This window comes from Gorilla gorilla, chromosome 7 (assembly GCF_029281585.2).
Source record: "Gorilla gorilla gorilla isolate KB3781 chromosome 7, NHGRI_mGorGor1-v2.1_pri, whole genome shotgun sequence".
Classification (NCBI taxonomy): domain Eukaryota; kingdom Metazoa; phylum Chordata; class Mammalia; order Primates; family Hominidae; genus Gorilla; species Gorilla gorilla.
This window is the reverse complement of record NC_073231.2, coordinates 8,386,591-8,403,110: the sequence shown is the minus strand read 5'-3', so window position 1 is coordinate 8,403,110 and position 16,520 is coordinate 8,386,591. Positions and strand designations below refer to the sequence as shown.

The 16,520-nt window shown below is 38.3% G+C and overlaps 1 protein-coding gene across 2 annotated transcripts in view; it reads left to right on the top strand.

The window, feature by feature from the left end:
• CSMD1 (CUB and Sushi multiple domains 1) overlaps window positions 1-16,520 on the top strand; it is a 2,071,408-nt gene that overhangs the window by 966,876 nt on the left and 1,088,012 nt on the right. For both annotated transcript variants that reach the window (XM_055349528.2, XM_055349527.2), the window contains exon 4: window positions 4,967-5,161. In XM_055349528.2, coding sequence (XP_055205503.2) covers window positions 4,967-5,161 — 195 coding nt within the window. The remainder of the gene's footprint in view (window positions 1-4,966; window positions 5,162-16,520) is intronic.

Below are 16,520 nucleotides of genomic sequence, written 5' to 3'. Positions count from 1 at the left end.
AGCTCCGGGTGCCAGGTGGTCACCAGCCCTGAACAGGACACCCTACCATGGCAGGGTCACACACACACACACACACACACACCACACTCACCCTTACTAGGACCCAGGGCACATGCCAATGAGCCTAACATGCAAACATGCTCATCTTTCGGATATGGAGGAAACTGGACACACCTTTTGCAGAGATGGAAAGAACAGGTAGTGGCCCTGGTCAAGAATCTGTTTATTTTTCTCATCCATGTTATAATGAAATAGTGGTGGTGGCAACAGTGCTATTTGAGGACCTTCTGTAAAATAAAAGCCTGCAACTGCACCTGGAAAAGGATCCTTTACGTCAGATACAATGAGAAATGCAATTTCATCAGAAGAACAGGCATGCTCTCCATTGATGTGTAGTTTTTTCTTTGACATCCGCTGCTTGTAACATCTGCCTTAATTTTTCCCTATTAAAAATACCTTTCCTAAATTGATGAAATTGAACATAACAAATATTTTTCATATTCAATTTTATGGTAGTAGCTGTCTCTTGGAAGTTTGAAGAGATGGGTGTTTACAAATATTTCTTTTCAGACACCTTCTTGGGGAGACTCTTGTATTCATTAATGATATTTTTCCTTCAAAAATATGTAAGTCAATACATTTCTACACTGCTGTAAAATACCATTGTACAGTACAATGGTAACAATTTTGGAGGGGTCCAGTTCTCTTTAAATTTACTAAATATACTGTAGATAATAAAGTGGGCAGCTTGACCATAACAACAGCATCTTGAGCTATGTTACATGCAGTCATGCATCACTTAACAACTGGGATGCATTCTGAGAAATGCATCCTTAGGTGACTTTGTCCCTATGCAAACATCACAGAGCACACTTACACAAACCCAAGTTTTGCGGCCTACTACGCACCTAGGATGTGTGGTGTAGTGTAGTACTCCTAGAGTGCAAACCTGTACAGCATGTGGCTGTACTGAATACTGTAGGCAACTGTAACATAATGGTAAGTATATGTGTCTCTAAACATAGAAAATGTACAATAATAAAACAGCATTAAAAATAAAAAAAATGTTACACTCGTATAGGACACTTACCATGAATAGAGTTTGTGGGGCTGGAAGTTGCTCTGGGTGAGTCAGTGTGTGAGTGAGGGGTGACTGTGAAGGCTTAGGACGGGACTATGTACGACTGTAGACTTCATAAACGCTGTACACTTAGAGTACGCTAAATGTGTAAAAACACATTTTTCTCTTTTAATCATAAATTAAGCTTAGTATAACCTTACTTCGTAAACTTCTCTTTCATTTTTGAGCGTTTGACTCTTCTGTAATAATATTTAACTGAAAACACAAACATTGCACAGTTGTGCAAAACATTTATGTTGTTATTCGTAAGATTTTGTCTATTTAAACTTTCTTTATATATTTTTACTTTTCAAACTGTATTCATTAAAAATTAAGACTCAAACACACACACTAGCCTAGGCTTGCACAGGGTCGTCTCTTCCACCTTCACATCTTGTTCCACCGGAAGGTCTTCGGGGCAAGGAAGGTATGGAGCTTTCATCTCCTAGGATAATAATGCCTCCTTTTGGAATCCTTCCTGAAGGACCTGACTAAGGTTGTTTTACAGTAGAATCGTTATTTTTTTTTAGTAGAAGAAGCACACTCTGAAATAATGATAAAAAGTATAGTATAGTAAATACAAAAACCAGTAACATTTGTTCACTATTATCATCAAGCATATGTAGTGAACCTAATTGTATGTGCTGAACATTTGTATGACTGGCTGCTCCGGTGGTTTGTTCACACTGGCGTCACCACAAACACGTGCGTCATAGCTGGCGCTACGACATTATGATGGCTACAACATCAATAGGCCATCATCTCCTGGGACCGATGTTGTATATGAGTCCTATCATTGAGCTGTCGTTAGGCAGCTCACAAGCATATATTACTGTAGAATGTTCCGTTGATCTTTCTGCACGATAATCATTTGCATTATTCATACCAAAGTTGATTGAAAAAAATAATTTCAGGCCCGTTTAACAAAAAAAAAACGTATAGAAGAGTCGCGCAGACTAAGTTCCATTTCCAGAGTGTTTCATTTGGATTTTCCGTGCGTGACAATGACTGGTCATTGTGGTTATCTTTAGCAGATTTATTTGATAGATTTACATTGACAACCTTGTCTTTGGGGAACAATTATCTGGACACCTTCTGTTGGAAAATGTGTGCCTTCTAAGAAGAATTAGCAGTAGCAGTTAAAAATAATAATAATGACCCTAAGAAGACAAGATGATTTATCTTAAACATTCCTGGACATTAAAGAAAAACATCAAAAAGCTTTTTGTCCACACATTTCCTTTTTTTAATCACTCTCTTTCTCACTCTTCACATTTATGGTGGCTATTCAACGTGTGTCTTTGACTGTAAGAGCTCTCAGCTCAGCTGATGGACACGGCATTCTGAGTCATAAGTTGAAGTGCTGCCCTGATAAAATGGAAAGTTTTTCTTCCTTATAAATGTCACTTTTAATGTACTATAAACAGCACACATTTTTTCTTTAGGGATAGTGAATGTGGAATTAAATACAGAATTTTCTTATTAAAAAAGACAAAAATGATTGCAGACAATAGTGAACTATTTTCTGTCGTGTTTTCCAACAGATTTCTGTAGACTGCTCTCAGAAATTACTTGTTAAAAACTAGAACTGAATACACTTTGACTATGTAAATAGAGATCTCATAAACATGTCAATAATATTCAATATCTAAACACTAGTATTTATTTCCTAAATATTTCTATATAGTTCTGTTTGTACTTAAGTAATATCATGATAAATAAAAATACTTTTAGAAATAGATGATTCCTATTCCGTATTTTAAAAATGTTCTCTATGTTACTCAGTTTAAAAACTAATAAAACAGAAAATATTATTCTACATTATACCAATACATTAAAATACACCCCCATGCCGATGCAAAGACAATGGATACAGACATAAAATAGTTTCTGTTCAATTGGAAATACATTTTTATTTGGAAGTCTTTGTATTTCCCTACTAGTAAGTTTCATAGCTTATTTGAATACTAAATAGCAGCTAATTAACTGATGACATAGTAAATTTAAACCGTAGATATGGAGACAATAGGCAACAATGATGAATTTCATCCATGCAACTGAACGATGCACCAGTTCAGTTCAAAATCATGTTCTATAAGTGTGGAATGGAGTTTCAAGTCAATTGATTTAGATAGAGAATCATATCAAGGAAAAAGTGAGAGGCCCAAAAAGAACAGAATCAATACCCCATTATTGAAATTGTCAATGAAAAGAGTCTAACTGTGTAAAATATTTGAAGAGATTTATTCTGAGCCAAATACGAGTGACCAGTGGCCCACGACGCAGCCCTCAGGAGGTCCTGAGAACAAGTGCCCAAGAGGATTGAGCTACAACTTAGTTTTACAAATTGTAGGGAGACATAAGACATCAAGCAATACACTTTAGATATACATTGGTTTGCTCTGGAAAGGCAGGACAACTGGAAGTGGGAGCTTCCAGGTAATAGGTAGAATCAAAGGTTGTTTTTATTGTTGTTGTTTTGTTTTTTTTTGAGGCGGAGTCTCGCTCTGTTGGCCAGGCTGGAGTGCAGTGGTGCGATCTCGGCTCACTGCAAGCTCCACCTCCCGGGTTCACGCCATTCTCCTGCCTCAGCCTCCGAAGTAGCTCGGACTACAGGCACCCGCCACCACGCCTGGCTAATTTTTTTTTGTATTTTTAGTAGAGACGGGGTTTCACCATGTTAGCCAGGATGGTCTCCATCTCTTGACCTCGTGATCCTCCTGCCTCGGCCTTCCAAAATCCTGGGACTACAGGCGTGAGCCACCGTGCCTGGCCAGGTTTTTTTTTCATATTGGTAATTAATTGCAAGAGTTAAGTTATTGTCTAAAGACATGGAATCAATAGAAAGGAATGTCTGGGTTAGAAGAAAGGATTGTAGAGACCAATGTTTTTAATCATCCATACAAAGCCTCCAGGTAGCAGGCTTCCGCAAACAGTTTGTCACTGTTTCTTATTAGAATTGAGGAGCCTGTTCTATCAGTAATTCCAACAGGGAAGAGAGTATAATGAGGCATGTCTGGCTGCCCCATCCCACCACGGCCTGACCTAGTTTTTCAGATTAACTTTGGAATCACCCTGGTTGAGAGGATGTGTCCATTCAGATGGTTGACAGGCTTTGAATTTTATTCTTTTTTTTCAAAATGCAAGTGAATTCAGTATTTGTGTTGTCAAAACTTAGCACTGAAACTTGCTTTTGAATCAGACACCACTGAAACTTGCTTTTGAATCAGACACTATAAATGGACAGAGCCTGGCTGCTGGCCTGGAATACAGTAGTGGAACTTTTTTTATACGTTGATGGATCAATGCATGAGATTTCTAAGTTATTATTTAATTCAATTGCTTATCCATCAAATGTTGATGGAGGGTTGGGTAATGATGTGTAACAGACACTGTACCAGTCCTGGAAGCATAAAAATAAATAGGTTATGAGTATTTACTCTTGCAGTATTTGTGATGCCACTGTTATATGTTTCTATAGTCTACTGTGTCTGGTTGCTGACACTGACATCTGGTTGCTCACTATAGGAGTAAGTAGAATTTTGTGACTAGAAAAATATAATCCAGACATTATCTGGAACACTGAATAAAAGCAGGACTATATTTTTCTCTCTTAACAAAATGCATTTATTTACACTTTATGATGTTTATAAAAGTGTTATACTGCAGATATTCTAAAACCCGAAGACATTTTCTCAGTTTATTTTTTAGGAACAATTAATATTTTTCTGATACTAGAGATTTTCTCATTTTAATAATTCAAAAATGGTGTCTGTTTTATCTTATAAGTGGCTCTCCATGGAAAATTTAACTTGTTTTTTCTCCTTTCTTTTCTTTTTCCAATAGTTTTACCTAGCCACACTTGTGGAAATCCTGGAGAAATCCTGAAAGGAGTTCTCCACGGAACAAGATTCAACATAGGAGACAAAATCCGGTACAGCTGCCTCTCTGGCTACATCTTGGAAGGCCATGCCATCCTGACCTGCATCGTCAGCCCAGGAAACGGTGCATCGTGGGACTTCCCAGCTCCCTTTTGCAGAGGTACAGTGCTACAAGGGGGCTGGTGAGCAGACTCCAGGGCAGGGCAGTGGTTTTGGAGATGCTTTTATGAAAGTTTCCACTTAAATGAAAAGAAGACATGTTGGGCTGACTCTTAAAATGTCAGCTCATTCTGCTCCTGAAAGCAATATTACATGTTATTACTATGTAAGAAATAACATGTAATGTGTAATAACATTTAATATTGCATGTTATTAGTATGTAAGTAATAACATGTGATATGTAATAATATATATTACATGTTATAATATGAAAAAAGTCATGATTGGACCACATAAAGTCAATAGCAAGTTTATGACTTCTGATATGATTTGGCTCTGTCCTCACCCAAACCTCATCTAGAACTGTAGTTCCCACAATTCCCACATGTTGTGGGAGGAACCTGGTGGAAGGTAATTGAATCATGGGGGCAGGTGTTTCCTGTGCCATTCTCATCATAGCACATAAGTCTCATGAGATCTGATGGTTTTAAAAAGAGGAGTTCCCCTGCACAAGCTCTCTCTTTGCCTGCTGCCATGCATGTAAGACGTGACTTGCTCCTCCTTGCCTTCTGCTATGATTGTGAGGCTTCCCCAGCCACTTGGGACTGTAAGTCTATTAAACTTCTTTCTTTTGTAAATTGCCCAGGCTCAGGTATGTCTTTATCAGCAGTGTGAAAATGAACTAATACAATAGATTGGTACCAGGAGTGGGGTACTCCTGAAAAGATACCAAAAGATGTGGAAGCGACTTTGGAACTGGATAAGAGGCAGAGTTTAGAACAGTTTGGAGGACTCAGAAGAAGACAGGAAAATGTGGGAAAGTTTGGAATTCTCTAGAGACTTGGTGAATACCTTTGACCAAAATGCTGATAATGATATGGACAACGAAATCCTGGCTGAGGTGGTCTCGGATGGAGATGAGAAACTTGTTCATAACTGGACCAAAGGTGATTCTTGTTACGTTTTAGCAAAAAGACTGATGGCATTTTGCCCCTGCCCTAGAGAGTTGTGGAAGTTTGAACTTGAGAGAGATGATTTGGGGTATCTGGTGGAATAAATTTCTAAGCAGCAAAGCATTTAAGAGGTGACTTGGGTGCTGTCAACCTTTCAGTTTTATAAGGGAAGCAAAGCATAAAAGTTCATGAACTTTGCGGCCTGACAATGTGATAGATAAGAAAATCCCATTTTCCAAGGAGAAATTCAAGCCAACTGCAGAAATTTATATAAGTAACAAGAAGCCAAATGTTAATCCCCAAGACCATAGGGAAAATGCCTCCAGGGCATGTCAGAGGTCTTCACAGCAACCCCTCCCATCACAGGCCTGGAGGTCTAGGAGAATAAAAGTAGTTTTGAGGGCTGTGCCAAGGTTCCCCATGCTGTGTACAGCCTAGAGACTTGGTGCCCTGCATCCCAGCTGCTCCAACTGTGGCTGAAAGGGGCAACATAAAGCTGAGGCTGTGTCGTCAGAGGGTGTAAGCCTCAAGCCTTGGCAGCTTCCATGTGGTGTTGAGCCTGCGAATGTGTAGAAGTCAATAATTTGGGTTTGGGAACCTTTGCCTAGATTTCAGAGGATGTACAGAAATTCCTAGATGTCCAGATAGAAGTTTGCTATGGGTGGGGGTCCTCATGGAGAACCTTTGCTAGGGCAGTGCAAGAGGGAAATGTGGGGTCAGAGCTCCCCCACAGAGTCCCTACTGGGGCACCGCCTAGTTGAGCTGTTAGAAGAAGGCCACCATCCTTCAGACACCAGAATGGTAGAGCCACTGACACCTTGCATCATGCACCTGGAAAAGCTGCAGACACTTAACACCAGCCCATGAAAGCATCCAGGAGGAAAGCTGTATTCTTCAAAGTCACAGGCGTAGAGCTGCCCAAGACAGTTGGAACTCACCTCTTGCGTCAGCATGACCTGGATGTGAGACACAAAGTCAAAGGAAATGATTTTGGAGCTTTAAGATTTGACTGCCCTACTGGATTCTGTACTTCCATAGGGCCAGTAGACCCTTTGTTTTGACCAATTTCTCCCATTTTTGAATGGCTGTATTTACCCAATTCCTGTGCCTGCATTTGTCTAGGAAGTAACTAGCTTGCATTTTATTTTACAGGTTCATAAGAGGAAGATACTTGCTTTGTCTCAGATAAGACTTCGGAAGGTGGAATTTTGAGTTAATGCTGAAATAAGTTAAGACTTTGGGGGACTGGTTGTAAGGCATGGTTGGTTTTGAAATGTGAGGACATGAGATTTGGGTGGGTCCAGGAGTGAAATGATATGGTTTGGCTCTGTCCCTACCAAAATCTCATCTTGAATTGCAACTCCCACACTTCTCACATGTGGGAGGAAGCCAGTGGGAGGTAATTGAATCATGGAGGCAGTTCTTTCCTCTGCTGTTCTTGTGATAGTGAATAAGTCTCTCAAGATCTGATGGTTTTAAAAATGGGAGTTTCTCTGCACAAGCTGACTTTGCCTGCTGCTATCCATATAAGACGTGGCTAGGTCCTCCTTGCTTTCCACCATGATTGTGAGGCTTCCCCAGCTATATAGAACTGTATGTCCATCAAACCTCTTTCTTTTGTAAATTGCCCATTCTTGGGTATGCATTATCACCAGCGTGAAAACAGACTAATACAACTTGTTATTATATCCCCCAAATATCCAAAATTGTTTTCATCCTATTTTTCAGTCTTTGTGGATTTCTGCCTATTTTCATCACCTCTCGTTGTAAGATTCAGAGATTTGATGCCAATGTTTATGTCCTTCTAGCCCTGTTGCCTCCTTTTTATCTTTTTTATTAAAAGTTACAAACACTCCTTGACCATTTAATGTGTATATTTTAAGAACTCTTTCAACACTGTCAGTCTTCTCAGATAAGGTGACTGTAAGTTAGTGCCCTCTTCCAAGTGTCATTGTCACATTTCAGGGCAAGATGAGAATTCCTTTACCTGCAACACTGCTATTTTTACATTTTCCAAAAATATTATTTTACTGTTGCAATGACTTTAGAAAAGAGCATACTTCAACTCTTAGGTTTTGACTTTCCTAAGAAAAATTTATCTTTGGAGTACAAAATTAAAAGCATAGCTAACATTTATTGAGTTCTTAATGAGACGCCAGAAAATGTGCTAAACACTTCACTTGGATTATACCATTTAACTCTCACAACAAGCACTAATGTAATAATTATTAACACTCATTTAAAAGGTAAAGAAATAGAGTTTTAATTTCCAAAAGGTTCCAGAGATAGTAAATTTTATGACCCAAACACAAGTCTGGCTTTTAATCTAGGCTTGTAAGCATGCCGGTTCACAGGTTCCACTGCACGTCATCATGTGACATTATATTATTTCCTTCAGTATGCTTTTATTTTATCCTTCGCTAGTTATTGCATATTTGCCTTTTTTTTTCTTTTTTTGTAAAATGTTATAGTCTTATGAGATCTGCTTGGTGTTTATTATATTCATAATGGCATATGACGGTGATGACTACTACTACTACCACCACCCCACAAGCTAGTATGTGTTGTCCACTTACTGTAAGCCAGGCACTACTTTAGCAAATTTAACGTTCATAAGTAGGCATTTTATTAAAGATTCATATTATAGGTAGGGAATCTGGAATTCAGGTAGGAAAAGTGCCTTGCTCAAGGTATTTGTGCTTTTTGTGCTAATAGATGTTAGATTTGGGATTAATCGTACTTGAATCATTCCTCTGTCCTAGAGAAATTCATATGATGACTAGTTCCTACTCTAGATGCCCATTATTTTTTCTAAAATACTCATTTTCTCTTCATGTTCCTGAAGTTTATTATGTCCATTTTCATTTTTTTCTTCTTCTTATTAATTACTTTTCATCTTTATGTTGTCAAAACAGTGGTGGCCTCAAAATCTAAACCTATATCCCATCTGCTTTCCACAGACGGTTCTCAACTAATTCATCTCACTTAAGAGCAGTGCCATTGGGCATCCTAAATATATTCTTTCTTCTTCCTTATTTCTACCATTATTTCCATTACTTCTCACTCAGAAAAAAAATCACAGTGACTCTGGCTTTGTTCTCTTTATTTATTTAGTTTTTAATAGATCATGTAGATCTCAAGTCATACTCTTCATTTCAAGTGTCTCGGCCTTACTTCCATTTCTACCTTTACTATACTATTTTAGTTATTTATTTCCCTTCTCAAACAGACTGGCTTCAAGTTTGTTCAGTGGGCCCCCATGTCTAAAATGTCAGTTGTCATCTGTATTAGTCCGTTATCATGCTACTATGAAGAAATACCTGAGACTGGGTAATTGATAAAGAAAAGAGGTTAATTCACTCACAGTTCTGCATGGTTGCGGAGGCCTCAGGAACCATGCAATTATGATGGAAGGCACGTTTTCACAGGACGGCAGGAGCGAGAAGTACAGAGTGAAGGGTGAAAGACCCTTATAAAGCCATCAGATCTCATGAGAACTCACCCACTGTCACAAGAACAGCATGGAGGACCCGCCCCCATGATCTAATCACCTCCCACAAGGTTCCTCCCCAACACATGGGGATTAGGGGATTAGAATTTAAGTTAGAATTCAAGGTGAGATTTTTGGTGAGGACACATCCAAACCATATCAGCATCCTACTTTCTACTCCTGACTCACTCTCTCCTAACATCCATCTTCATCCTAACATCATTTCTTTTGTCAGCCAAACTACTTTGGTGACTCAACAAGAATAAAGTACAAACCTTCAACATGGCTTCCTATATGCTCCTTACCTCATCCTAACTAAATGGTGCAATTCCGCCTGGTAGTGTACCCAACATGAGTATAAAGCTTGTTGCTCTACAAAGCTGTGTTTTTCTGTGGCCGACCTATCCTGGCTGGCCTGAGAACTATCTGCTTCTCTTCCAAGTTCTGTGTTCCTTGACATCATGTGGTTAGGTTGTTATCTGTCATGGTGGGACTACACCATAAGAATTCGCAAACACTGCAAAGTAGATTTTCTGTTTGTTTGTTTGTTTGTTTTGTTGTGTGGTTGGTTTTTAAAGATTTCGCTCAGCAGCATACTACACCGTGCCAAATTCCAAACTTTTGCTCAGGTTTTTACACTGCCACAGAGTCTCCCTGTCATCTCCCTACAGGCGTAAATCTTACTCATTTGTCAACTTCAAACTTAAGTCTAAATTATGGTTATCATTACAACCCCTTCTTACAGTTTCTTTAAGGAAAAAAAAAGTCCCTTGGTCTCTCAGATACCATTTGTCTGATTGCTATTTTATATTTTGACATAGTGTCTTAAAGGTGTTAGCTTGTACCTTCCGAGGAGATAAGATACCACCGTTAAAACTGTGAGTGGCAGTATCCTTAGTTCCTTGTGACATTAAAACTTGGCCTAAGCCATGAGTATTTTCCTTCATTGTTTAGTGCTTTTTTGCTTGTATATCCTCCAGTGGTTTTATTCTTAATTGGAGGATCTTTAAAATTTCCATAATCATATCTGTAGTCAAAGTTGACTTAACAATCAGCTAACTGTCTTTCCTATGCTGCCACCCATGTAGTAAATCCCAATGAGATCAATGTGCTTTCATCACAGGAAACTTTGTTCTTCTGTATTATAGATTATTAAATTTACATTTAAATTTTGCTTTTTTCAGTATGTGGTCTAGTATGACTTCAAAGTGCATTCAATTACATATTATTTTATAAAACATATTTGAATGATGCAGCACAGTTTCTCATGGATTTGGATAACTAGATTATAAAGAAAAAATGATCTAATTCTTGTAAATGTGCAAATGTGACATATTTATGAGAGATATAAATTTCAACCATATGGACTGAGATAATTCACATGAATGAAATGAGTATATATTCTGCTTCCCCAAAGTTCTATTAATACTTATTTATTTGCAGGAACTGGTTGAAGAGTTATTTTTTTATAGAGTTCCTAACCGTAGCATGAATGTCTCCTTCTACAATGATCTTTTGCCAGGGTTATAAAAGTTTATAATTTATTCAAACTAGCAATATTTTCTCTGAATAATGACACCTAAATGTATTATATATGTAGCCATGATGTTCTTTAAAGAAAAAGGTATAACTGTATATTTAATTAATAGAAAATAATTAACAGAACTAAATCAGAGGCCAGTCACCTTTCCTTAAAACTGTGTCCCTTAAACAGGGAACAAGCGTCACATTGACATTAAAAATGAGACCTCAAAATTCATTTTTCTGGAGAGGTAATCTTTCAACTATTCATTATTCTTGAGTCTTTCAACTTAATATCTGTGTCTTTCTTAATTCACCTTATTCATTGTATATTATTGCCATGTTCTGCCAGTCTTAAAAAGGATTTACTGTTTCATTTCTTACAGGCATGATGTCTGTCTAGGGGAGAAATATGAAAAAAGAGAAGAAGCAACTAGATAGTTTCAATGAAAAATGCTTTTGCCTCTTGATTTAAATGCCTTCTTAATTTGCTTTATGTTTCCCATACTTTATTATTGATTCATAAATTATTAAATAGTAATGGTACAGCCTAGGATAGATTATAAATTACTTTGAGTTCTAGGGTCCTACAGGGAAATAGAGGATCAAATGCAAAACAAGGTATTCTTCCTGACTGGAAAATATGAAAGATGGTCCACTGTCTGGATTTTGGATAGGGGCATACAAGAAGTTAGAAAGGAAGCAGGTAAATATTTGTATTCAGAAAATCCTCCTCCATGAGAAAGCTAACATCTGATCCAGAACACTCCCCAAGGAGGGGGTGCATTTCTTCACAGGAGCTCACATCCATGGGAAATTACAGTCTCGACATCTCTTGCAGCCCCTTCGGTGACGCCTTTTATTCCATTGCTCCAATTCTGAATCTTATTTTTGTGAGTATTAGTCTGATCTTGTCCCGGCTGCCTAATTCTACCTATGTAATCACCAAGGCATCAGGCCATTTAAATCCATCCAGGCCTAGCCCAGGCCAATCGTACTTCAGAGATTCATGCTCCTTCTCACCTGAACACCACCTTTTTACATGCTTTCATTTATTCTGTGATGGAACACTTTGTTTTAGCAAACCTTACTTAAGAAAACAATTCTCAGCAGCATTGCAGAGCTGAGATCCCTGAAGTCATACTCTGGAAGTTCCCAGTCACAAGCTGTCATAAACTACCTATGTTTATGTATGCCTTACTTCACAGAGCAGCCTGCAGTAGCTCCTATGTGCAACTGCAATGAACCACCATAGGAAGGTATCCAGAAGTCACATTTATGCAATGTCTCCTTGGCAATATGCTGAGGCCCATAAATGCAAGATCCTGCTTGTACCTCAAAGAACCTTAAGAAATGGGCAAGGAAAATATGATTATTTCTGTAATAAGGGTGAAAAACTAAAGTCTCAAATTGACTTGACCTCTGATTTAAATTTCTGACTTGGACATTGTAACAAGTCAGCTATAGTTTGGGTGGTCTCATCCCAACTTTACTAACATTTAAGTTAAGTAACATATGAACATGGTCGAAGAATTTCATAATAAAGTTTTCCCATAAAAAGAAAACTTCCATCAGCGTATCCATACTTTTATGCCACAGAATCAATAAGATTTAACCATTTCTGATTTTCTGTCATTATTGTCTTTTATCTAATTTGTTTACGTTATTCTTGATGCTTTATCCATTGTGAACTTTCTCAATTGACACCTTGATATGAGTATTAATATGTTACATCATGTCTGTTTCCCATGTCTTCTTACTATCTATTATATTTATGAACTGGAATAATACAACTGATTCTTTATGCTGTATTTCTTTAATTTTTGGTAGCATCTCTTGTCTTTCCGTTTAGTAAGTTGTGAATATCCTTGCTTCTACTCTTTCTCGCATATTTTCTCTCCTGTTTTGATCTCTATGTTCTCTCAATTGCAATCGAAACTTTGCAGTGTCAAATATGTCAGCCCTTACATTTAATTAAATAATAATAATGAAGTCGCTGTTAATGTATCTAAAGTCTGCTTGTAAAAGCTGAAAAGCAGTGGCCGGGTGCGGTGGCTCACGTCTGTAATCCCAGCACTTTGGGAGGCCAAGGTGGGCAGATCACGAGGTCAGGAGATCGAGACCATCCTGGCTAACACGGTGAAACCCCGTCTCTACTAAAAATACAAAAAAAAAAAAAAAAAAAAAATTAGCCGGGCATAGTGGTGGGCTCCTGTAGTCCCAGCTACTCCGGAGGCTGAGGCAGGAGAATGGCGTGAACCCGGGAGGCGGAGCTTGCAGTGAGCCGAGATCGAGCCACTGCACTCCAGCCTGGGCGACAGAGTGAGACTCCGTCTCAGGAAAAAAAAAAAAAAAGTTGAAAAGCAGTAAGCATTTATATTTTGGTAAGTGCATGAATATTGCTCACCACAGAGCCAAGCATGTGCCTGTAATTAGACTTCCTCTTCTGTGATTCCAACATCACAATCCCTAATGCTACTCAACTCAGAGTCCAGATGAGTGCTGGCTTTGCCTCAATTATTCATAATGAAGTTGTAATTACTTTTGTGTCACATTTGGACCAGGGCATTCTTGTTCTGCTTGTTTCATTAATGCAATATTAATGGGCTCAAACAGAAATATTCTTTACTCATGTTAAATTCAAAATGAGTCTCAATGTTGGGTAGTTGGTTCAGATATTTTTTGGGCAGCGGTGATTTGGAGATGGCCACCTTTCACTTCTGGCTTCCCTGAAGGTCTCCAGCCTGCAACATTCCACTGGCTGAAAAGGGAGAACTTGGGTTGTGATGGGCAGGTCCTCCACACATTAGTGTACATCTCTTGCACATCCACTGCATTAGCTGAAGCTCAGCCATGAGGCCATATTTCACTGCAAAGAAAGCCAGGAAATGGAAGCATCTGTGAGCTCAGGAAGAAGAAAAACACACATTTGGTAAAAGACTGTCCCATCTTTGTCATACTGCTATTTATTTGTCCTCAAATTTTGAATTATCCTTATTTTTCTCTCGTTGCTTAGTTGGACACTTGCTTTCATCACAATAATCCATGTATTTTCTGCTTCTTAACTATGTGAATTCTTTCTCTGAATGAACTCTGTTCTTCTTTCTGGAGACAACTGATTTGTTTCTCTAACTTAAACATGATTGCTTAATATGTGGAATAGAATTGTTTTCTGTGATTCCTAAAGTTTCTAGTTGTGTGTTCATCCAGTGAGTTGTCAGTTCACCACAGCTTTTCAATATCCCACTTGCCTTCATTTCCCCCAAATATACCATGTTTCTCTCCTTGAGCGCTCATCCAGAGGGTTCCAGAATGGCTTCTAGGACTGTTGCAAAGCAGTAACTTGGAGGCTTCTCTTTACTCGTGCCCTCAATGCACACCCTGTTTCATGACACCTTCCTGTGCCTCAGTTTCACCTCATATGCTTTCTACCAAATGTTGTTTTGGAGGAAAGTCTTTAAACCTGAGCAAGGCTGCAAATGTCCTTATCTGCATCCACACTGATGGATGCATTGGCTAAGTACAAATTGTACATAGAAAATATCTCCTCCCATAATTTTTACAGTGTTGCTTCATTATTTTAGGTATGTTATTCACTTCTCCTGAATTGGAGGGGTGTTCACTAAGTAATACTTCTCTTCCTTGTCTGAAATCTGAAATAAATAAGAGATAAGCAAATGAACAGTGAGGCATAGACCAAAATAGCACCTTTATTACCAATAACAATGCTACTGTTATATATATATATGTGTGTGTGTATATATATATATATTCCATATCCATTCATATATATATATGTGTGTGTGTGTGTGTGTGTGTGTGTGTGTGTGTGTGTGGATACATGCTCCCATATGTATTCGTCTTTATATTAAAGAATGAAAAATATAGGCAATTGGACTTTCCAGTGTTGGACTCCAGAATTAGGCAGACCTAAGTATCCTTTCCTAGGCAGCACTTGACTGAAGCTAGTTGAAAAAAATAAAGATCAAAGAGCTAGTCAGCTTTGTTGATGATCTGGGGTAGTTTGTTTTCCTTACAAGCTAGAGAGGGCGATGGCACTATGTCATTTTGATCTCTGAGCCAACTAGAGCCCCGGGTCTTTAGTTTCTTTAATTTAGTTTTATCACTAAATGGATTTTTCATTTGTCACTCAAGATAAGGATTATTGGGGAGGGGACGGGGATAGGTAAAGGGATATTCCAACAATACATAGAGAAAAACATAATAATCACTCCGAAGAAGTTTCCCAGGTATGCGTCAAAAGAGAAAAGGGATGGGGAGAGAGAACTTAAAAAGAGCAGCTACATGTGATAAGTCATTTGAGGGGATCAGGATAAGACTTAGCATGAGGATGATCCCAGGTGCACCTGCTTAGAAGGAGCTGATCCCTGTTGGAGCATCCACACTCTACTGAGGACGATGCTGGGGATGTAGCGGATTCACCTGCCACACGCTTAACCAACAAAAGCCAGGTCCTTAGTAATTAGAGCAGTGCTGTCCACTCAACGTGTAACACAATCCATAATGTCAGCCACAGATGAAGTTAAAAATCCCCGCATGCTACACGGAAAATGTGACATGAAGCAAGTGAAATAAACTTTATTAATGGATTTTGTCAACCTCATACTTCCAAAGGATTATAATTTTAATGCAGAATCAATGTAAACTGTAAGTGAAGTATTTTGATTTTCAAAAGATGCTAGCTTCAAAATCTGATGGGTATTTCAGTTATGCCATTTTGCAGTGCTACTGGCCACATTTCAAGTGCTCATGAGCTGCATACACTTCAGGCTACTGTATTGAGTCTCAACTTTAAACTTGTTTTATCCTCTATCTTCATTATTGTTAATGCTTGTAGAGCTCTGATGCTGTCAGTGGGTTTTATTCTCACTTATGTTGTTGGGTTTAATAAATAGATACAGTTTAATCATAAAGACTGATAAGGCAATGGGTCTGAGATACAGAAGTCCACGTCACAATGTGTTGGAATTTCTTCCCTTTAATTTTCAGCGATTGCTGAAGCATATTTGAGCTGAATAAGACCAGAGAGCAGAGTCCGTTTTAAAATTAGTTTAGGCAAAAGATAAGAGTGAGCTAACTCTTGACTAATCTAAAAAGTTTTCTCAAAAGAAATCTCATTTCAGACCTTATCTCAAGGTTGGAAGTAATGACGGTGGGTCTAATGAATGAAGATTACAGAAGACTTTGAGGAACATGCGGATTCGCTGGTGGAGTAAAATGAAAACAGCTTTGTTATCTGTCCTGGAATAAGTAAGAAAAAATAAAGAAGAGTGATTCTAGGGACCTAGCAGTTATGATCTCTTACCATAAGAGAATTGGAGGCCTTTCTCAGACTTCTCCATCTTGGTTGTGTATTCTTCTTATCTGAGATGTTC